Below are 22,577 nucleotides of genomic sequence, written 5' to 3'. Positions count from 1 at the left end.
AACATCTGAATGAATGTAGTCAAGAACACCCTTACTTGTATGAGGGACTGTCTTGAAACTGACTCTATGCTGCTTCTCATACACATAATACTTGCAAAAGTCTAGCTTGCATGTCTTCACTCTTTTCAATAAATTTCTCTTGTGCAACTCTAACATACCACGTTCACCAATATGGCCAAGTCGCATATGCCATAATTTTGTGTCGTCAATGCTAGACTCTATCAGAGTGGTGACTACAATTCTTCCTACAACTGTGTTCCCAATCAATTTGTAAAGAGTGCTTACTTTCTGTCCCTTCATCACCATCAAAGCATCTTTGGTAATCTTCATGATTCCACCCTTTGATGAGTATGAATAGCCCAAATCATCCAATACTCCTAAAGAAATTAAATTCTTTCTAAGATTTGGAACATGTCTGACATTACTAAGAACTCTCACAACTCCATCAAACATTTTGATCTTCATGGTACCAATTCCAATAACCAAGCATGTAGCATCATTACCCATTTGGACCATACCACTGTTGTAAGGCTTATACGTGTCAAACCAATCTTTCTTTGGAGTCATATGATATGAGTATGCTGAATCTAAAACCCAAGATTCCGATAGAACATTGTTACTTGATGAAACTAAAAGTAAATCTGCACCAACTTCACTGTCATCTGATGTTTCTTCAACAACAATAGCTAATTCTAGGGACTTCTTTCCATTCTTCTTCTCTTCTAATTGCTCTTTCAACTCTTTACATTGATTCTTGTAGTGCCTTTTCTTGTGACAATAAAAGTACTCTATATCTTTCTTTGCACGTGATTTAGATTGTGATCTGTTCCTGTTGGAGTTCCGTCCTCTTGACCTGCTTCTACCTCTATTGCTTGACTCAGACTTTACAGTAAGTCCATCAGCCTGAGAACCATCACCATCTTACTTCATCCTTATGTGTGACAAGAGAGCACTAGTCACCTCCTCGAGTACTATAGTCTCTTTCCCGTACATCAACGTAGTCACTAGATGATCAAAAGAAGTAAGAAGCAACGCTAATAAGAGTAAAGCTTTATCTTCATCCTCATAATTCACCCTAAAACTTGACAGTTGGGTGTTCAATATATTAAATGTGTTAAGATGCTCCAACAGATCAGAACCTTCCTTCATATGCAAACTATACAGTTGCTTCTTCACGTACAACTTGTTCGTCAGATTCTTTCTCATATAAAGACATTCTAGTTTTTTCCAAACCTCTTTTGTGGTCTTTGCTTCTAGGATGTTATGAATGACCTCATCACCTAGGTTGAGACAAATAGCGCTTTTCTCATCCATCTCTACCCATTCTGCATCCTTCATCGTTTCTGGTTTCTTCTCCTTCCCAAGCAAGGCCTTATGAACTCCTTGTTGAATTAGGAGATCCTTCATCCGCCTTTGCCAAAGAGAAAAATTTCCTTTACCACAAAACTTCTCTACATCATACTTTGTGCTTGATATCTTTATTATATTCAAAGGACTGAATCCTAACCTTGCTCTGATACCACTTGTTGTGCAGATAGCACCCCAAGACTCCAATTAATAACAGTAAATAAGCGGAAATTAAATAACAAGCACACACAAAGAACACAAGAATTTACGTGGTTCGGCAAACTGCCTACCTACACGGGGACGACGGAGAAATTTCACTATAAAAAATGGGGAAATACAATAGTGCACAAGAACACTCTCAAGAAACCCAAATCCCAATTACACCCTAGCACTCTCTCTCACCCACAAGACAAGAAAACACTATTCTTCTTCTTATGCAGCTGCTGCTAGGTTTTTAGGAATTCTCTAATTCACACGGCTACCCTCTCATCTCAAACCTAATATATATATATATATATATATCAAAGTCGGCAACACTACGACTCCTAATACAACAAGTATTAGGTATTGTGTTGACTTGGGCTTGGCAATTCAAGCCACATGGCCCACATCAACAGTTATGTTATTTCAAAGATTAAATTTCATAATTTTTAAAAACTTACCGTTGGGGAGATTGAGAGAGATTTGAGTGAGATTGAGAGAGAGTTTTTTTTTTTTTTTTTCCTGCAAGAAAATAACAAAATATCAAAATCCCATGAAGCTTGTCCCTCAAAAAGTCCATTTAAACCCAAAATCAAAACCCAAAATCAAAAATCGAAACCCTAAACCTAAAATCGAAACCCTAAACCAAAAATGGGAACCCTAAAACACAAATCAAAATAAACAATTTTAAAAACTTACTGTTAGTCAGCCTTGCGAGAGTGTCTTGAGTGAGATTGAGAGTTCGAGAGAGAGAGGGAGAGACCCAAGGCTTTGTCGGCGCCGATTCTTCTCTATGGACAAATGCCTGCAAACCCAACTCAAAATCAGTGAATCACTTCAGCCATTGTCTATTATTGCATATAGAGACAGTGCAAAGTGTGTGTGTGTGTGTGTGAGAGAGAGAGAGAGAGAGAGAGAGAGAGAGTGTGTGTGTGTGTGTGTGTGTGTGTGTGTTGTGTTATCGATGAGAAGGGAATGGAGAGGAGGGAACAGCGGAGGGAGGAAGGGGAATCGAAGAGGGTGGAAGTGAGGGAAGGAGTTTGAGAGTTGAGAAATGGATTGAGAGGTAGCTTGAGAGTTGAGAGTGGTCTGAGAGTGTTTTGAGATCAAGAGCTTAGGGTTTCTTTCAATTGGGTGGAGTTGAGGTATTTTTTTTTTCTTTTTTATACGAACTGTGTAAGCCGTGTTTAACAAAACACAACTCTAGACATGTAGAAGCTATGTTTAGCCAAACGCAACTCTATAAATGTTTAAGCTGCGTTTGTTAAACACAGCTCCAGAACAAAATTAAGCTACGTTTAATCAAACGCAGCTCTAAGCATACCCTAAGCCGCCTTTATTAAACGCAACTCCGGACATATTCGAGAAAAAAAAAAAGAAAAAAAAAAAAAAAAAAAAAAAAAAAGAACAACCCGGATGGGTCTGGAATTGCGTTTTTCAAAATGCGGCTTAAGTCCTATGGAGCTAAACGCAGCTTTAGGGTTGAAAACACGGCTTTAGGGCTAGTCTATAGCTGCGTTTAGTAAACGCGGCTATACGTCCAGGGGTGGAGCTGCGTTTTTCATAAACCGGACTCAAACTCTGACTTGTAGCCGCGTTTTTTGTAGTGCATGTTCCAATATCTGCCTGCAATTTTAGGATTGCAACCTTGGCATGTCCCCTCGGTTGATTTGAAGGGAGGATCTACAAACATGCCTATCACTTGGTTTTAGGGGAAACTCTTGCCAAAATTCACCAATTCTCTATCATATAAATACCCTATTATCACCCTCACAATGAAGGTATGTACCCTGAGAGCAATATTGTTTCATCCTCTCAAATAAGAAGTGGATTTCATCATGAATTTAATTGATGAAATCTATTATTAGTAGTTCCATCATAAAAATTACTATTACTGGAATCAGAAAATTACTTTTATGTAATTGGGACGAGTAAATTGCTTTATAGTTTATAAGTAACATCCTTTATTTACCAAAGAAAATTGTTTGTCTACCAAGAAGGTACATAAGCTTTGAAGCAGATTTTTCTGTGTCACGCTACATCTGGCGTGTCTAATAGAAAATTCAAGAACTGAGTGGAAAGTAACCAAGTCTCGTGAGCTACTCACAATCACAAGATAGTGCGTACAAATTAAACAGTGTTCTTTTTCAGCCACACGGTCTAGGCATGTTTTTTTGCCTTTCGGTTTTTCATGACATTAGATTGTTCGCAGACGTTGTCCAGTGATAGATTATTATAGGATATGTAGTGTTTTTTAGTCAAAGAACTACTTAGCTTAATTTGTAGTAAATTATTTATAAACGTTTTCTACTCCTCATCTTTGGAAATATTAAAAAGAAAAAAGTTTGGATGTGAAACTATCTAAATTCTGCTTATCCAAAGTGTGCATTATAAAGAATTAATACCCAAAAAAAAGAAAAAAGAAGGAGAAGATAAGAAAGCCACTATTAGTGAAGACTATTATCATGTTAGAACACAAATAGAAAGAAGTTTATCACCTATAGTAGTTTTCTTTAAGATTTTATTTATTTTTTAACCTGGCTGTGACTGGAAAAATACCTTATGGCTTGTTTGGAAGTTTAGAGAGGGAGGAGAGTAGAGGGGAGTAGAGAGAAAGGGAGTAGTAGGGAGGAGAGTAGAGGAGAATGATTCACCTCCACCTTATTTGGATGTTTTTAAAATTAGTAAGAGAGAAGGGAGTAATTAGCTCTTCCCCTTGTGTAATTTTGTTAATATAATAAGGGTAAATTAGGTAATTTACTTAGTCAATAGTTTATGTAATCTACTCCCCCTCCAAATCTCTCCAATTTGGGGGAATTAAAATTGGGGGGTTAGAGGGAGTCCAAACTCCTCCAAACTCCTCCCCCTCATTCTTTAAAAAACTTCCAAACAAGGTAATTGCATTACTCTCCCTCCCTCTACTCTACTTCCCCTTCTTTTTTAAACATCCAAACATACCATTAGTTTACCCATAGGAATATAGGATGATGACCTGGGAGGGCGGTATTCTTTTCTTGAAGAAAATAAATCCCGCATTTAAATTTTAAACAAGTGATTCGTAAGTGCTTTCATGACTCAAATCTAGGGGCACTAAACCAAGTTGCTTAATTAACTAATTGTTACACCAATATTGTATTGGCACTAAATTAGTGTTCAGATTGTTAATATAAGCATAAACCATCCTCCAGTTGACTAAATCTATCTGTCATCCCAATCTTTATCACCCCATATTGTACTCGAGCTATAGACATTTCTTATTGTTTTTGTGTTAAGGAGCATTAATTGGATTTCAGAATCATGACAGGCAGCAAGAAAACAAGAAATCACCTTGGCTCCAACCAAAACCCCACATATTGATCTGCCCCGCTTTGAATACTACGTACTACACGTCGAGAGCAATTGGAATTAAGTTGATATAGAATATCTCCACTAGAAATATAGAAACAAGTAAAGAGAGAACCAAATTTTCAGTATGGCGACAAATATGTGTCACATGGAGTTTGAAACTTTGAATTAGATAGAGCGACTTTACTAGCTAGCCTAGCCTGCTGATTGCTTGAAATCACTAATCAAACAAGGGTCTGGTTAATGTGTGCCCTAAGGGCACGTATTAACAAATCTATTTTTGGAAACGTTTTATTAGGAATTGAAAAAGTTGTCAAAACTTTTTCAATTCCTGATCAACTTTTTTCAAAATTGGTTTACTATTGTGTGCCCTTAGGGCACACATTATTAAAATCCATCAAACAATGCGTCTACCTGAAATCCATTTCAGATACTTCCTTATATCCTAGCTAATTATAAAGATGTTATGGCCGGGTAATCATCATTTGTCAAAAGCAGCACACGCGACAGTTCGGCACACACCGTAAAAACAAGACATTATTAATGATCGATGTTCACTAATGTACTCACAATGATGAAAAAGTAAAATGATGATTATGCTTAATTCTTCAACCGTGCACTTTTATTTGTGCCCCCAATATAGAAAATTATAATCATACGAGATAAAGGGATGCAACAACTTTGCGCTTCCTTCATGATTTAACAAATTAATTAAATACAAATTTAATAAGCTATACTGCTACTGTAATATACTTGTTAGCAATTAGCCAAATACTACTATGTCGTGCTAACCGTGTTAATTTAATAAATAAATTGATGATGTTGAGAAACAATAACAACATATTAAGGGCCTGTTTAGTAATGTTGTTCTAACAATATTATTTAAATATTATAAAAATACATGTGAATGAAAAATATTGTGAAAATACGTGTTATGTTGTACAACCAAATTTCCCTAATTAACTTAGTTGTTTTGAAAATGTTGTGTCTAATATAATAATATATATATATATATATATAATAAAAACGAGCTTCATAAAACAAAGAAGAGAGAGAAAATAAGCAGCCGACGTACGTCATGGTTAGTGGCATAAAGCTGGGGGAAAGGGGCCTACGTAATTAGTATTAGTGTTAGCCACTAGGCAAGACAAACGTCCGAGACTAAGGTGAAAAGCTCTTCTTTCCACGTACTCAGAGTTCAGACCAACCAAATTTCCACTAGTAAGGACAATTTTAATGTCCAAAATTCACCTTCCTAGCAACGAGAGTGAGCGTGGTTTTGGAATTAAGTTTTAAGAATCAAATGCATTGTCGCTCTCATTCTACACATTAAGCCATCTTCAATAATCATATTCTCTCTCTCTCTCTCTCTCTTCTAGTAGCTATAGAAAGAAAAAACCATGTCAAGAATTCATCCTGCTCATCAGAAGAGAAGCCATGATGATACGTTAACTTTGGAGGAAAGGAGCGAAGAAGATACTGATCAGCTTCAGCTACAACTAGTACGTCCTTCTGTGCTCACCGTGTGGAAGCGATCCAGCATGACTTTCCAAGGGACTGACGGATTCACCGTTTTTGACCACCATGGAAGACTGGCTTTTCGAGTTGACAACTACTCCAGGAAAAGCTCTTGCAATATTATTAAAGGAGGAGGACTCGTCCTCATGGACGGAGCTGGGAATGCTTTGCTAACTCTCAAACCCCAGGTATATTATACATCGATCAATGGATCTCTCGTGTGTTGTATTCGTATATACCCTACTCAACTACTCCTATACTTGACTGTTCCTGTTATAGATATTATATCATGATGATAAATCATATATAATCACCACTACTATGTGTGTAAGCTCTGCTATCTATATAAAATCATCATATAAAATATAAAGGTATTGCGTCGTACATGAACAGGTATTAAGCATGCAATACCAGTGGAATGCGTATAGAGGAGAAGATAAAATGGGAAAAAGGGTGACTAGTACCACTTCAAAGGTATTCTCGATGAGAAGCGGATCAACGCTTTTCCACAGTAGCAAAGACGAGGCAATAGTGATGATGATGGGATCATCATCATCAGGACCTAGTACTACTGATAGTAATACTGATCATCATCATCAGACACCAGATTTCAGGATCGAGGGATGTTTTAGGAGGCGAAATTGCAAAATAATAAAGAGTAGCGGTGGAGAAATGGTGGCAAGGATTGCTAGGAAGAGAGTGGACAATAGGAGGATATTGCTTGGAGATGACGTTTTCAGCCTAGCAGTACAACCTGGCTTCGACCCTCAGCTTATTATGGCCTTTGTAATTATCTTGGACCGCATTTGCAGTAAGCCATTTGCCCCGGTCTTGTGTTCCTAAAATACCAATTAAAAAATAAAATTTTAGAACTGTATATGTATATTCATTTCTACACACCAAGAACTGTATATGTATATTCATTTCTACACATCAAATACTATCCGACAAAACACGATACACCATACACAAAATCTCATGTGTTCTGTGTTCACTGTTCAGTCCTCCTTCAGGAAAAAAGCCATCTCGCGGGGATTTCCTTTTTTTTTAATCAAACTTAATTCCAAGCGTACATGTATATTGAATAACATTAATGAATTGAATTGATGCTTTTTACATCTACTTGCACTTTGGAATCTCTTTGATATGTCATGTTTATTGGTTGAGACTAGAGATGAGTCAGGATGATGATCCAACTCCTCTTCTTCAGGGGCTAGCTAGGAACTAAGTACGAACTCACATCTGCATGCCGGACAATTATGGTTATGGACTTGCGTTTTAATCTAGATGTTATGTTAGTATCTTGACCTTAATTTACTTGAATTTTCAAATCAATCCTTAAAGTTATTAATTTTTATGAATTAATCTAATCCATTTAATTTGGTAGTCCACCATACAGTCCTTCCATGCGTGATTTTGGTAGGCCTTGGCCTCTGTATTAAACTCGTTCTTGGCAATCCTAGCTAATTCACTACTCACACTTATATTAATATAAATCCATATGGTAAGCCAGACATCCCACCTGCAGCTTCTTGCCTAATTAAGGGATACCTCTCTCCCAATCAAAACTAATCATTTAGTTGTAAATATAAGACGAAACTACATTATTGGTTCCTTATGTTTACCCTGTAAGCGTAATTAGTCCCTCACGCTATTGGTTTCTTAAGTTTTAAAAGTGTGCAGTATTAATCCTATTAACTGTCATTAGTAATGTTGCTTATGTGGCTAACATGATAGTGATCTAGTAATTTTTTTAATGATGTGGCATTTTTTAATTAAAAAATTGCAAAAAATATTTTACACATCATAAAACCATTAATACCGTTTCTAGAATGGAAGTTAAGTTCTCTACACCAGCCCAGCGTACTAGCGAAGAAGTAGATGAGCTACATTGTAGCGTAAACAAATTCAAGGAAAGCAGTGGTGCAAGAAGCTTCTTGCAGCCTAAGAAATTGGTGAGTTACAAGGATAGTCTTGTGGGAGATATCCTTGGAGCATATGAGCAGGCTTTTAAGTTTACCAAAGATTGGGAGGATGGGTATGATTTGGAAGTTGAAATGGAGCCTTTAACTGAAGGTATGGTTGAGGTGAAACTTTCCAAAGAAACTAAAGTCCGTATAAGAGCTCCTTGGTCGAAAGCTTTGATAATAAAAGTGTATGGTTGGTCTGTTGGATTTAACTACCTCACTTTTAAGATCAATGCTTTATGGAAACCAACAGCAAAAATGGATTGCGTGACATTGGGCAGAGGTTTCTTCCTGATTCATCTCAGTTGCAATGATGATTTTGACAAGGTTCTTCGGGGAGGTCCTTGGTTTATAGGGGAGCATTTTCTTGCAATCAAGCTTTGGGAACCTTATTTTAAAGCTTCTGAGGCAAAGCTTACATCAGTGGCAATTTGGGTTAGATTTCCTGAATTGCCAATTGAGTTCTATGATGCTTCTGTGCTGAAGGAAATTGGGAGTGTCATTGGTCATGTGTTACGCATTGACTCTTATACGGCCTCAAAGACTAGAGGAGGTTATGCAAGGTTGTGCGTTCAGATTGACTTAGACAAACCTATTATTAGCTTTATTCGGGTGGGAAGGTTAGCTCAAAAAGTTTTATATGAGGGCATTTCTTCTCTCTGTTTTTGCTGTGGTAAGCTTGGACATAAATAGGAAAGTTGTGGACTAAAATTAAGGAAACCAAGTGGAGAAGATGCAACTCAAGTCTTGTTGAAAACCAACGAGATTAGTGAGGAAGCTCAACCCGAGCCCAACTATGGGCCCTGGATGGTAATCACGAGGAAGAGAGGGCCGGTTATGATGGGAAAAGCTAGTGGGCCAATTAAGTTTGGTAACCCATCCCACGTAAGAGTTAGGGGCAATTCGGACCTTTCTCAAGTCTCAGCGCATGTGGAAGCAGGTAAGGATTTTGACAAGTCAAATCCAAGTGATTTAAATGCAAGTGATCCAGCTACTTCTAGAGAAGTGACCACATGTGCTGTGGCAGCCCAAAACTTGCAAAGTGATTCGGCAGACTCCAGAGATGAGGAAGGATTGTGTGATGGAGGATTGTATTGAGAATCCATATGCCGAGTGCCAGCAAGATACGAAGCAAGCTTTAGGAAACAAAAGAAAAGCTATAGCAAAAAATAAAGGCCAGGGAAGTAAAGGTCTGGGGATTAGAAATTCAAAGAGTCAAAAAAATTCTAAAAGCCATAAACGGCAATCTCACAGCACCAAGGGTAAGAGTGAGTTGATTTTATCAATGAGAGGCCTGGGAAATGGTAATCTAGTTGAGTATGGAGAGAATTCTAATAGGGCTAACCCCTCTGCCACAGTCTGGATGGGCCATTCGGTACAAGAATCGTGTGGTGGCCATTCCAGACGAGATAATATCTCAAATAAGAGCAGCGCCAACGGAGACTTCGGGATGGTTCAAGACAAAGTTAGGGTAGGCTTGGAAGCATCTTTTTCCCATAACATCGGAAAGCATCAGACTGGGGAATCTTCCATTGGAGCACAATGCGTGGTTTCTCATGCCCAATCCATGGTGGAAGTTCCTTATGGATGTTCCAGAGGTTTCAGTGGAAATGTCGGAGGAGTTGAGCAGGCAAAAGAGGCCATCAATTGTGCCTCATTGGGAATTGGGACAAATCCAGGTGGATCATTCAAGAGAGGAAGCTGGTGGATTTCAGAGGGATGGCCACAGCACATATGGGAAATCATCCAACGCTGAAATTGATCCAAATTATGGCTCTGGTGAAGAAATGCGATGTACTTTTGAGTTGCAAAGAGGATATCCTAGGCATTCTGAAGCACATGATAATTTGGAAGCCGGATTGGGGGCATCCAAGGATCTTCTAAGGAGGATGGGGTGGAGTATGGTGGAAGCAGCTGCAATGAATACTAATCCACCAGAGATCGAGGTACCGTTAGGTCAATTTGTCAAAATGAATGTATTATGCTGGAACTGCAGAAGAGCTTTAAATTTGGATTTTAAGCGGAGGATTTTTGAAATGGCAATTAATCATTGAGCCACTATCTTTGTGGTGACAGAAACGAGAGTGGAAGCATATAGGGCAGTAAAAATATTGAAGGGCTGCCTTTTGATGGGTATGTTACAACAAATGCAATTGGCTATGCTGGGGGGGTTATGGATTCTCTGGAAATTAGAGGAGGTGGAAATTCTTCCTTTATCATCCACTGAGCAGGAAATACACGCTACTGTTAAGGTGCGTTCATCCAACCTTACCTGGCTTTTATCTACTATTTATGCTAGTCCTAGGTTGGTTGAAAGAAGAATTTTATGGGAAAATTTGAAAATTGTTGCTCTTCTCCATAATTTACCTTGGCTGATGCTGGGAGACTTTAATGAAGTTCTTTGTGATGATGATAAGTTTGGTGGCAACCATGTAAATTTGAATAGAGCCTTAGAATTTAAGGATTTTTTAGATGAATGTAATATGTTGGATTTGGGTTTTGTGGGTCCGAAGTTCACATGGACAAATCATAGACCCATTTCAAATTTGATATTAGAAAGGATAGATAGGTGTTTTGCTAATCCTATGTGGTTATGTAGAGTTATGTAGAGTTAATGTAGAGTTAATGTGAATTAACATAATAAAACCTTTCGCTTCCAAACCATGTGGTTATTCCATCAAGATTTTTTGAGGGTTGTCCAGCAAGCTTGGGCTGAAGATAGAGTTTTACAGGATGCAATTTTGGAGTTTGTTGACAGAGCTAAACGGTGGAATTTTGAAGTGTTTGGGAATTTGTTCGCTAAAAAGAGGAGGTTATTAGCTAGATTTCATGGTGCCCAAAAGGCTTTAGCTAATAACCCTAATGACTTCATTTTGGATCTGGAGCAACAGTTGATTTCAGAATATTCCCTAATCCTGATGCAGGAAGAAGAATACTGGGCTCTTAAATCTAGATTAAATATTGCCACTTTTGGAGATCGAAACACGTCCTTCTTTCATATATCTACGATTGTTAGGAGGCAGAGAAATAAGATTAGGTGCCTTAAGGATGCGGAGGGCAATTGGCTGACTGATGAGGTTGAAATTAAGGATTATATCAGAAATGGCTTTAAGAGATTGTATATGACTAAGTTGAATGTGTCCACCATGATTTCAGATGTCTCTAATTTCTCTTGTTGTTTTCTGGAAGAGGAGGATAGAGCTAGAATTGATGGTGGTGTAATTGAAGAGGAGGTCCGAGCTAGTTTATGGGCTCTTAGGCCTTTTAAGGCTCCAAGGCCAGACGGATTGCATGCGGGTTTCTATCAACGCTTCTGGGTGGTGGTAAAAAATTATGTGTACAATGAGGTAAAAGGAATTTTTGAAAAGGGTTGTGTGCCAAGTTATCTCAATGAGACCTTGATTTCTTTGATTCCCAAATGTCAAAATCCAGAAATCCTGAACAACTATAGGCTCATTAGCTTATGTAATTCGATGTACAAGATAGTGTCAAAGATTTGGGTGGCTGGGATTAGGCCGTTGCTTAGTAGTTTGATATCGCCTGTGCAAGCTGCCTTTGTTCTTGACAGAAGAGGTACGGATAATGTTTTGATTGCTCAAGAATTGTTTCATGCTTTGGATAAAAAGAAAGGGAAAATAGGCTTCATGGCTATGAAGTTAGATTTGGAAAAGGCTTATGATAGATTAGAGTGGGGCTTTATCCATAGAGTGCTCCAAGCCTTTCATTTTCCCCCTAAAATCTCCAAGATAATCATAAGCTGTGTTACGTCCTCAAGTACCTCTATTTTGATTAATGGTGGTGCCTTAGAGCATTTTGAGCCATCGAGGGGCATAAGGCAGGGGGATCCTTTATCCCTATACCTTTTTATACTTTGTATGGAGTATTTGGGGCATCTCATTGAGCATAAATGTGTGAAGGGTGATTGGACACCTCTAAAGGCTTTGAAGGACAATGTGGGTTTTTCTCATCTCCTTTTTACGAATGATATAATCCTATTTAGCAAAGCTAATACGCATGGATGCGAAGCAATTTTAGACGTGCTTGGAAAATTTTGTAAAGAATCTGGCCAAAAGATTAGCCCCGATAAATCTAGAATTTATTTTTCTCCAAATGTGAGTGATGAGTTGAAGGAGGAAATAAGTGAAAGGTTAGGCATCAGGGAGACCAATAATATAGGGAAGTATCTCGGGCTTCCTCTTAAACATCGAGGGTCCCCAGAAATCCCTATAATTTCATTGTGGAAAGGGTTATGAATAAGCTTGCAGGATGGAAAGCGAAATATCTTTCCTTTGCAGGGTGAGCTGTGCTTATTAAGTTAGTTATGTTTGCCATTCCAAATCATGTAATGCAAGGGGCTGTGTTACCTATGCATGTTTGTGATAAGTTGGATAAAATTAACCGAGACTTTTTGTGGGGGTCAACGAATAAGAGAAGGAAGATGCGCATGGTGGGTTGGAATAAAATAGTGAAGTCCAAAGATGAAGGAGGATTGGGAATACAAGAGGCAAGAGCTAAAAATATAGCTTTGTTATCTAAGCTGAATTGGAGGATGTATAATGAATAGGATGCTTTGTGGGCAAAGGTTATACTGAAAAAATACTATGCCAACTCGAGAGTAAGGTCGAGAGATCCTGAAAAACTTCCCTCTTCCCCTAATTGGAAAGCGACTAGTTTGGGTTTCCCTATCTTCAGAAAAGGGATTGCATGAGAGATTGGTAATGGATCCGAGGTGAGTGTATGGATGGATAATTGGATTAATGGTGGTTCATTACGGGGTATGATTGAAGGTCCTTTTAGGCAGGAGGAGCTAAATTTGAGGGTCTCATACTTGTGCTATTGTCATGAATGGAAGTGGGATCTTATTTCTTTCAATTTACCACAGGCCATCAAAGAAAAAAATTATGGCAATTCCAATCCAAATGTATGGGAATGGGAGAGATACGGTGATGTGGAAATTCTCCAAGAATGGAGAATTCACTACAAATTCAACTTACAGACTTGCAAAACAAGGTGAAGAAAATGTCACACAGTTCAGTGGGCAGTGGATTTGGAAATTGGACATTCTACCAAAAATTATAAATTTTCTTTAGCTGTGTTTACATGGTAGCATCCCAGTTAAGAAAGTGATAGCAAGTAGGGGAATCAATTGTGATAAGTTGTCCCCGATATGTAGAGAACAGAATGAGTCCATTATTCATATACTTCGTGATTGTGTTTATGGCCGATGGTCTTGAGGCTTGGTTAAAGACCAACGGTTTGAGTGTAGTGTTGCATAAAGGATTCGTTCCTTGGTGCACGTTATTCCTTTATACTATTTGGTCCTTGTGGAAAAATAGAAACTTTGTTGTGTTTGAAAATTTTGTTCCAAATCCAACACTTGATAAGGTGTGCTTAAGTCAAGCTAAGCAATTTCATTTTTGTGTCAGCAAGGTTAAGCAAGTAACTCCTAGGACTGCTATTCCTATTAAATGGTCCAAGCCTCTTCCGGGTTGGCATAAGCTCAACACCGATGGAGCTTCATTGGGGAACCCAGGTAAGGCAGGCAGTGGAGGATTGATCCGAGACAGTGAAGGGAGATGGATTAGGGAGTATTCAAGGTCTATTTGGCACAAGACAAGTGTGATGGCTGAATTATGGGCATTGAGAGATGGTTTAAACCTTGCTATTCAGTTGGGTATTGGATGTTTGGAAGTGGAGCTTAATGCTAAGGTTATTGTGGAGATGTTAAAAAATACTAACAGCACAAATATTAATGTTTCTCCATTGCTTTTTGATTGCAGGTCCCTTATAACAAGATTCACACAAGTTTGGGTAACTCATGTGTATAGAGAAGTGAACAGGTGTACTAATCTTTTGGCCAAGAAAGGTTGCTGTATGAGAGAGGATTTTGTTATTTTTGAAGTTTCCCCCTCTGTTGAATTAGATAGACTTCTTATATCTGATGTGAATGGGTTGTACTATTATAGGTAGGTAGCCACTACTTTGGCCTTTGTGGCTATTTTGTAAGTTCTTTTGTTGTTAATATCTAGCCTTCTAACCCCCACCCCGCAAAAAAAAAAAAAAAAAAAAAAAAAAAAAAAAAAAAAAAAACCATTAATACCAAAATACTTGACCCGGCAAGTAGCGGGTAATACCAAATTCAAGAACTAAAGTGGGAGCACTGGTGGTCAACGACAAGATTTTTCTATTTTTAATCAAATTCTAGGTAGATAGGGTTTGAGCAATGGGTCAAATTCAATGCTCGTTATCTTCAAAATTCACTTTGTATTCATTCAATATTAATTTCTCTCTCTGATCGAGCACCGCCATGGTTTTCTATTTAATCAAATTCTAATTTACATAGTTCCGTTAAACAAAGAAAATAATTGTTTGATATTCATTTTAAAAAAATTTCCACCAAGGCATTGACGTTGACGTTGGTAACAATCAGCCCTGTCCTCCAATTTACAAGTAATCAAACCTCCACCATCAGCCACCATCAACAAAACCCAAACCCAAACATTGCTAGACTCAACCCAAAACTCCACACCAACTGCATTTCGTCGGAAGCATCTTGCCGTAGACCACCGATTGCTACCACTACAGTTCTTGAATTTAATATTACTGGGTCAAGTATTTTGGAATTAATGGGTATGAGATTCTGATGCGTAAAATAATTTTTGTAATTTTTTTATTGAAAAATGTCACCTCATTTAAAAAAATATTAGATCATTATTCCGTTTGCCACATAAGTTATAACACTAACGGCAATTAACATAAGGATTAATATTTCTCACTATTAAAACTTGAGGGACCAATAGCACTCATTTAAAACTTGAGGGACTAATTTTACTTAGAAAGTAAACTTCAGGGTCCAATAGTGCAGTTTTGCCTAAATATAATTGGAGAAGAGAATTAGAACCTCCACTTATTCATTCCACTAGAGATTTATGGCATTCACAGATAGCACAGGCTACCCCCAACTTTCCCCGACAGTCGAAAGGGATTCAGAAATCAAAATCACAAGGCCCTCCTTCAGTTCAGGTCGAGAAGTGGCATGAATCATGCAATGCATTGCCATACAGAATACACTACTAAAAGAAATGAAGCACAAGTAGCAATTTGTGGTTATAACAATTTCTTTTCTTTTTCTTTTTGATAGGTATGATTGCATCTTTTACAACTAACGCCAAAAAAGTGCTCTAGCACCAGCAGCACCTCTTTCCACGATTTTATACTACCACCTTGTACCCAAACTCAGAGTTTAAGCGGTCAAAACAATACAGAAAGTCAGGTACAAATAAATCCATGCCAAGACTAACTTGGCAATTACATGAGATCTTTATAATAATGGATCAAGGACAACATGCTATCACCAACCCTACTGGCTCATCTGTGATGTTAGTAGTATGAAAAATCCATTAACCTTGTTAACAATAATCAAAGAAAATATGGGCCAAACGCCAGGCCATATATGTGCCCCAGATGATCCAACATCACTCAGTCACCAGCCACATAAGTCTTGTCCTCATAATACCTTTTCTCACTTGCTGCCTTCTTCTCGTTACGCTTCTGCAGTGGAGTAAAAAAAATTTAATCTTATATTTCAACCAGAAAGGCATCAAAAGCAGGCAAAACAATGAAAAGTTGAATATCATTCCAAAATCTCTTTTGACTCTAGAACATACTGTTATTTCTTTAAGCAGACATCCTAAATGCAATGCTTCTCATCCCTATAAAATTTTGTTGTCTTTTTCATAGAAGTTGTAAAACCTTTTCAATCTCTACATTATTTGATGAAAATAGTAGGATCGAATTTCTGATCAAAAGTACCAAAAAGTGTGTAGTTGAGAATAGGAGAACCTGGTATGCTTCATGGTTTGATACGATCCTCCTAATTATCGTGGTAGTTGTGACATCCAGGGGACTTTCCAAAATTTTAAAGATACCCATACTGATCGGAACATCATAAGGGTTGGATGTTTCCTGTAAGTAAAAATAATGTCAGTCAACAGCTAAAATATAAAAATTTATAAATTCGGAAGAATTACATACAGGATGAATCAGACATTATGAAAACTGCTACTTCGATCAATAGTATCACCACTAGAAACATATTTTAAAATTTACCTTCTGAAAATCATTATTCTCTGCTACTGTTCCATGGACAACTAGCGAGATGTTGAAGGTAATGATCTGCACCAAAAAATTCCACTAAGTTCCACCTTTGAAAATAACATAAAGTATGCCCTGACCACATCTTGGAAAATCCACAAACCCAATGAACAATTAACAAAACCACAATCAGACCAGAAAGAAAAACAGAATATTAAGAAAAATTTTTCTTTTTTGATAATTTGATAGTTGGAAGAGGGGGATTTGAACTTTTGAAACCTAGACGTCGCCAAAAAAAACAAACACTAGGAGTTGTTAGTTGAGCTACAAGGCTATCAGCAACAGATTATTAAGACAATTACAAAATGAATTTAGATCTCAAGTACCTAATGACTTAAACCAAAGGGAAAACTCGATCCACTTGAATCATCCAAAAATCAGAATAGTCTGAGCATTTGAAAGACTCATTTTGCAACTTTATCATAACGATTTGAGCTTATCTTCCTAGGACATTTTAAACACATTAACACCTGGCCCTCTAATACCAGCACAGCAATTTTCTCAGAACAGTATGACCATGCAATGTTGCAAGAACTCCATAGCCAATGCAACTGATGGGATGGAGGGGGGAAAGGGCAGTTTATAGCCATCATGGTCCTACAACAGCCATAGAAATTAGAAAAAAGCCTTTATCTTCATTAAAAAAAAAAAGCATTTGGAAATCTGTAAGCTGAATGAGTAGCAATTAACTTAAAACTATGGTCTGCTTAGTATCTGTGATAATGACCACAAGAAGTAATGAATAATGCATAACAGGATGCCAGTATTGCTTGCAATAGCAGATAGGAGTGCTACTGCTTTATAGGGTTGTTCTAAGAGAGAAAATATAACATGTACTGGTATGGTAACATGGGTGCAAGAGTGTTTTTGGGAGCAATAGGTTGGTCCATATTGGTGGTTAGTAAATTTGTGCAGGGTGGCTTCAAATGAAGTGGACGGTGGGCTTGAAATATGTGAGGATAGCTACAAATGTTGATGCTTGCTTGTACTTATTGCATGTAACTGTAAGTGTTCACAGACTTTTCTTCTTTTCTCTTTTTTTTTTTTTTCTTTTTTGGGTAAATTACCTTTTAAACCTTAAGAGTTTTAGGTATGCTTGAATGCTTCCTTTGAAACTTACACTTTCAAAATGTTTCATTTAAATCTCAAAGTTTCTAAAAATGTTTTATTTAAACCTTCTATCACATTTTTTCTGTCAATCCCATTAGACATCACGTGGCTAACTGGTTTGTATGAATTTTATTTCAAAATTTGAGGTTTAAATGAAACTCCCCCAAGACTCCAAGTAAGGTTTAAATAAAATTACTTGAAACTATAAGGTTTAAATGAAACTTCTTTTAAAAAAAAAAAAAAAGAGGTTTAAATGTGACTTTTTGAAAGTTTAAGTTTAAATAAAATGTACTTTATTTCCATCCGCATGTGTCAGGCTATCCAAGGTCCACCATCCAACTTTTTCCCTGGAAGAGTGTTTGGTGTACCAAGGCCTCTAAGGGTCTTTTGGTTGGAATGATGGAAAAATGAAAGAATAGAAAATGGGGAGGGGATAGAAAAGTAGGGAGATAGAAGATATTTTAGTTTTCTCTCTATGTATTTGGTTTGGGGGTGAAAAAGTGGAGAGATGGAAAACCCTTTTGTTTGGCTAAAGAGAAAAGTGAGAGAATGGAAAATGTAGTTTGTATAAATTTACTCTTATGCCCTTATAACATAATATATAAGAAATAATTTTTTTTATATTCATTAAATAATTAAAATATTACTTATTATCAATTAAAATTAATAAAATAACACTTTATAAAAATTTATACATCATACATATTATATTACTTTTACTTTTACTTTTACTTGTAATTATAATATATTATATATTTTTTGCATATAAAAAAGCAAAAACAAAAAAGGACACATTACAAAAAACAAAATAAGGAAGATTCGGTTGGGTAGAGACTCTAGAGAGAGAGCTGTGGAATGTAGCGGAAAGAGAAAAAATATAAGAAAGAAGATGTGTGGTTAGTTGGGCATAGTTACTATTTTAACAAGGGGTAAAAACACAAAAGCAAGGGCTGAAGCAACATTCCACAAAATCAACCTAGTTTTCTCCCCTCCCCAATTTGGGGAGAAAACGCCCAGGCCCCACTAGTTTTCCCTCCTAAAATCCCTCCAACCAATAACACAAAAAAAAAAAAAAAATCATTCTCACTTTTCTCTTCCCCTTTTCCATCCCTCCTAAAATCACCCCAACCAAATGGGGCTTAAAAGGATCTCCTTTGTCTGGACAGCAGCCTCGGCGAAGATCCCTACTTGCTTTTCTTATAATCTTTATCAAGTGAGGATTTTCCTTGGGTGGTGTTGTATGTGCAAGTCTAAGGGAGAGACGGTAGATCACTTGTTGATCCATTGTGATATTGCTTATGACTAATGAAGTTTGGTTTTCAAAACATTTGGGATTCATTGGGTGTTACCAAGGAGGGTGGTGGATCTTCTGGCTAGGTTGAGGAATTGGTTTGGGGAAGCACTCCTTAGATATTTTTTGTACTGTTATGTTCATCATCGTGCTTCCCCTTGGATATTTTTTGTACTGTTATGTTCATCATCGTGAGCTTGATGTAACCCTTTTTTTTTCCGATTATTCGAGAGTTGGGGCAGGGGGACTTGAACCCTAAATATCTCCGTTGGAAACACTAAGGGGTGCCAACCAGTTGAGCTACAAGGCTCTTGCAACATAACCTTTTTTTTTTTTAAATAAGTTTTATTACATAAAAAATTATAATTAAAAAAAAATGCTCTAAGGTGTCTTTTTTTTTTTTTTTTTTTTTTTTTTTTTTGGGGTGGAGGGGATTTATAAATAATTTATTCTGGTAATCACAGTTTTCATAAATTTATCATTAACTATAATAAAGTAAAGAGATAAATAAGGTGTTCTAGTGCATGCCCCACAGTTTTCAGATCAGTTTTCCAACCATACAGCAGAAAATAAATCATTTTCACTGAAAATATTTTTCAAGAAAGGGGCTCTAATCAGAATAAGAAATCAACTAAAACCATGATAAAGAAATTTATAAAAGCAAAAGAATGAAAGAAATAAACTGCACAAAATTAAGTTATAGAGAAAAACTAACCATATCTTTTGACACCTCCCATGGAGCACCAATTATCACCTCATCTACATAGCGGCAGGCAAGAACACTTAAACTTCTTTCATGAAGATTCATTATAGGGCGATGTGCTCCCCTAGTAGCACTGCAGAGCCATTGTACAACAAATGCAGATATTTAAGATTTATAGATATTTAGACTTTTTTTGTGTACATGTGTGTGTGAACACGTATAGAACATCTCACAGTTTCTTTACATGTAGAAGATGTTGAATTAAACCTAAAACCAAAAATAAAAATTGTTCAAGCTCTACAGAAAACAAATTCACAATCAAAAGGCTACACCAAAAAGTAATCATGCATTTGAAGGAAGATTCTATGAGCTATTGAACTGTTACAGCCAAACTGCAATTCTATAAAATAATACGAACAGATGTAATTGTAAGAAAGAATATAAGTTAGAGACAGATTATGCAGTTTTCGAACAACAATCATTCAAGAATAAGGCAATTGTGATCTGTTAATTAGAATTTTACAAAACTCACAAGGATACCTGACACCAAAAGAGACACAAATAATCACCTACCTCCACAAAAATACTCTACCATTATGGCTCATATCTCCAAACACTTAGGTTTAGAAAATATAATCCACATCCCATAAATCAAAAGGCTTGACTTGACACGGGAATAAAACTGTAGTATAATTGTAAAGTTTCAGTCTGAAGCATACTTTCAACTTACAGTCTGAAGGGTGGAGATATATATATATATATTATAATTTTTTTGGATAATTGGTGTGGATATATGAAATAACTTATAAATGCATATACTATAATCCAAACTAGTACAGAAATTGACTGTGGCAGACATGCTCTACATAGGCTTAGATACCCAACAAAAACACACATGCAAGAGGAACTCTAAAAAATGGCCAAAAGACTGAAGCAGCTAAATTCTGAATTTTGGTATACAAAAATACCTGCAAGCTGGGAAAGTTATTATTTTTATAAAAAAAACAGCCAATTGCAGTTCACTATCTTCCCAAAAATTAATTCGTCATGTATTTTCAATCCATAATTCTTTTCCCACAGCAATTCAATTGAGTGGACTAGTGTTATGAGTTTTTATGCTACGTTTGTTCAACAGATTCTAGAAAATGTTTTCTGCACTTTCCGGTGTTCAACGTGGTGAAAGATATTGGTCCACGGAAATAACCCAAAGGAGGCAAAAAATGTTTTCCACTTTCATTCCTTTGTGGGCCACCCAAAAAAAAATATTCCAGGATTATTTTCTGGCTAAACAACAACAACAACAATAGGAGCCTTAGTCCCATAACTTTTGGGGTTGACTATGGATCCTTAACAAAGTAATTGGAATTGACCACACATATTCTTCTCCGTTATTCTATTATATCCATCAAATTCTTTGCTACCTTCTATATTAACCAGCTCTGGTGGGTGGGATCAATTGTCTGTAGATTTTACTAGCTAGAGGCAAGAGTTAAAAGGATTCTTCTTAAGAAAAGTTCCCTACATTATCCACACACACACACACACACACAAAAAAAAAAAAAAAAAAAAAAAAAAAAACCTTCCACAAATGTTATTTTAGGTCTTCCTCTAACTTTTTTCATCCGAATCAAATCACTCTTTCCACAGAAAAAAAAAACATAGCATTAACAAAAGAATGTCATAAAAATTCCATATTTAAAGATATTAATGATTTATCCAAGTTGACTTAATATTCTCTTCTGCGATATCCCTTAAAACGTACAAGTAAAGTTCCACCGAAATCAGGGTTTTGAGTACAGGAATATTAGAAAGAGGGAAATAAAATGATAAAGAACAAATAAAAAGTCACGCACAACCACAATGTTGCCTTATGGACAACGGGAGTAAAGGTTGCAACCTGACTGTCTGATCATTGTGTATCCCGACAAGTAGAAAATCTCCAAGCTCCCTAGCAACCCTCAAGATCTATACAAACAAATGGTCAACAACAAAACATATAAAATCTCTCTTCTTGACCTGCAGAAATTGGTTATCATTATCTAAATTAAGACGAAACAATTTTGAAAGTTGGAAGGAAAAAAAGCTTCCAAAGTAAAGCATCTACAAATGTAAACTTGTTTAGATTTTTTTTTTTTTAATAAATAATATGTGAAAGAAACAATGAAGAAAAAGCAAGAAGGGCAAATCCATCTGCAGGAGTTAATGGTAGTAAGGCTTATAAAATAAAAAGGAGTTAATGATAGTCATAAAAATAATTGTAATGAACTACCACAGAAAATAAAGAGAATGACACTCCACAATAAGTATCAACAAGGAAAGCAAACAATGATACTGCAAGTGACAGAGATTCCTCTCAAAACTGCAGCTTTGAAATCAGTTGTGATTAGGGACAATGAGCTTTATTCCTTTTACTTCCTTTTTTTTTTTCTTTTTCTTTTGTGAGGGGATGGAATTATGATGAAATGGTCAGAAGAATGGAGACATGACTCAAAGTAAAAATTCCCAGAGGATGGTTGTTGGATACTAAACCTGTAGCTGTATCGACTTTATTTCAAATCAGAATCTGGTGGTGTCTGGAGAATAAGATGTGCAGATTGAAGACACTATATTGTGTTACAAGAAAATTCATTGATATAATGTTACTGATATATTAGTTGGGTCTTATGTAATTATAGCAGGTTGTTGTATCAGATAAAGTAAGCTGTGTTGTCCTGTGACTTCCAATGGAGTTTAAAGACTGAAAATCGCAGGGGAGAAATCCATCCATCCTCTAGACCATAAACTTTGTCACTCATACGATCAATGCATTCATCCATCTAGCCATGACTTTGTTAACTTATTCATGTGAGAGAAGAAGAAGAAGAAGAAGTCCAATAGCACTCAACATGTCCAGCATGAAAAGATCAAATGCACCATCTATATAAATTAATTCCATAGCAAA

The 22,577-nt window shown here is 36.6% G+C and overlaps 3 protein-coding genes and 1 long non-coding RNA gene across 4 annotated transcripts; 3 read left to right on the top strand and 1 right to left on the bottom strand.

Annotated features, from left to right (window-relative positions):
- Positions 1-6,098: 6,098 nt before the first annotated feature.
- Positions 6,099-7,539, top strand: LOC112030822 (protein LURP-one-related 5). The gene is made up of 2 exons (XM_024063485.2): positions 6,099-6,599; positions 6,805-7,539. Exons 1-2 carry the CDS (start codon positions 6,294-6,296, stop codon positions 7,252-7,254), a joined length of 756 nt encoding a protein of 251 aa, XP_023919253.2. The 5' UTR covers positions 6,099-6,293; the 3' UTR covers positions 7,255-7,539.
- A 704-nt stretch (positions 7,540-8,243) lies between these two features.
- Positions 8,244-9,071, top strand: LOC136069370 (uncharacterized). Its single transcript, XM_065777812.1, has one exon. It carries the CDS (start codon positions 8,244-8,246, stop codon positions 9,069-9,071), a length of 828 nt encoding a protein of 275 aa, XP_065633884.1.
- Positions 9,072-9,356: 285 nt separating this feature from the next.
- On the top strand, positions 9,357-14,668 carry LOC136069376 (uncharacterized). Its single transcript, XR_010630615.1, has 2 exons — positions 9,357-10,630; positions 14,159-14,668. It is a non-coding gene; the product is annotated as an uncharacterized LOC136069376 (long non-coding RNA).
- Positions 14,669-15,478: 810 nt separating this feature from the next.
- Positions 15,479-22,558, bottom strand: LOC112030873 (ethanolamine-phosphate cytidylyltransferase). Its single transcript, XM_065777821.1, has 6 exons — positions 22,518-22,558; positions 21,534-21,603; positions 19,649-19,769; positions 16,488-16,553; positions 16,221-16,343; positions 15,479-15,929 (listed from the first exon to the last, which is right to left on the bottom strand). The coding sequence occupies exons 3-6, from the start codon at positions 19,739-19,741 to the stop codon at positions 15,858-15,860; spliced, it is 354 nt and encodes a 117-aa protein (XP_065633893.1). The 5' UTR covers positions 19,742-19,769; positions 21,534-21,603; positions 22,518-22,558; the 3' UTR covers positions 15,479-15,857.
- Positions 22,559-22,577: the final 19 nt, after the last annotated feature.

The sequence above is a fragment of the Quercus suber genome, unplaced genomic scaffold (assembly GCF_002906115.3).
Source record: "Quercus suber isolate HL8 unplaced genomic scaffold, Cork oak 2.0 scaffold_165, whole genome shotgun sequence".
Lineage (NCBI taxonomy): Eukaryota > Viridiplantae > Streptophyta > Magnoliopsida > Fagales > Fagaceae > Quercus > Quercus suber.
The sequence above is the reverse complement of the archived record's forward strand: the minus strand, read 5'-3'. Positions and strand labels throughout refer to the sequence as shown.

Coding starts and splice junctions, on each gene's coding strand:
- LOC112030873 (XM_065777821.1), bottom strand. CDS start 19,741: ATGAATCTTCATGAAAGAAGTTTAAGTGTTCTTGCCTGCCGCTATGTA. Junction 16,554..19,648: donor GGGAGGTGTCAAAAGATATG/GTTAGTTTTTCT, acceptor TTTTTGGTGCAG/ATCATTACCTTCAACATCTC. Junction 16,344..16,487: donor AGAATAATGATTTTCAGAAG/GTAAATTTTAAA, acceptor TTTTACTTACAG/GAAACATCCAACCCTTATGA.
- LOC112030822 (XM_024063485.2), top strand. CDS start 6,294: ATGTCAAGAATTCATCCTGCTCATCAGAAGAGAAGCCATGATGATACG. Junction 6,600..6,804: donor TGCTAACTCTCAAACCCCAG/GTATATTATACA, acceptor GTACATGAACAG/GTATTAAGCATGCAATACCA.
- LOC136069370 (XM_065777812.1), top strand. CDS start 8,244: ATGGAAGTTAAGTTCTCTACACCAGCCCAGCGTACTAGCGAAGAAGTA.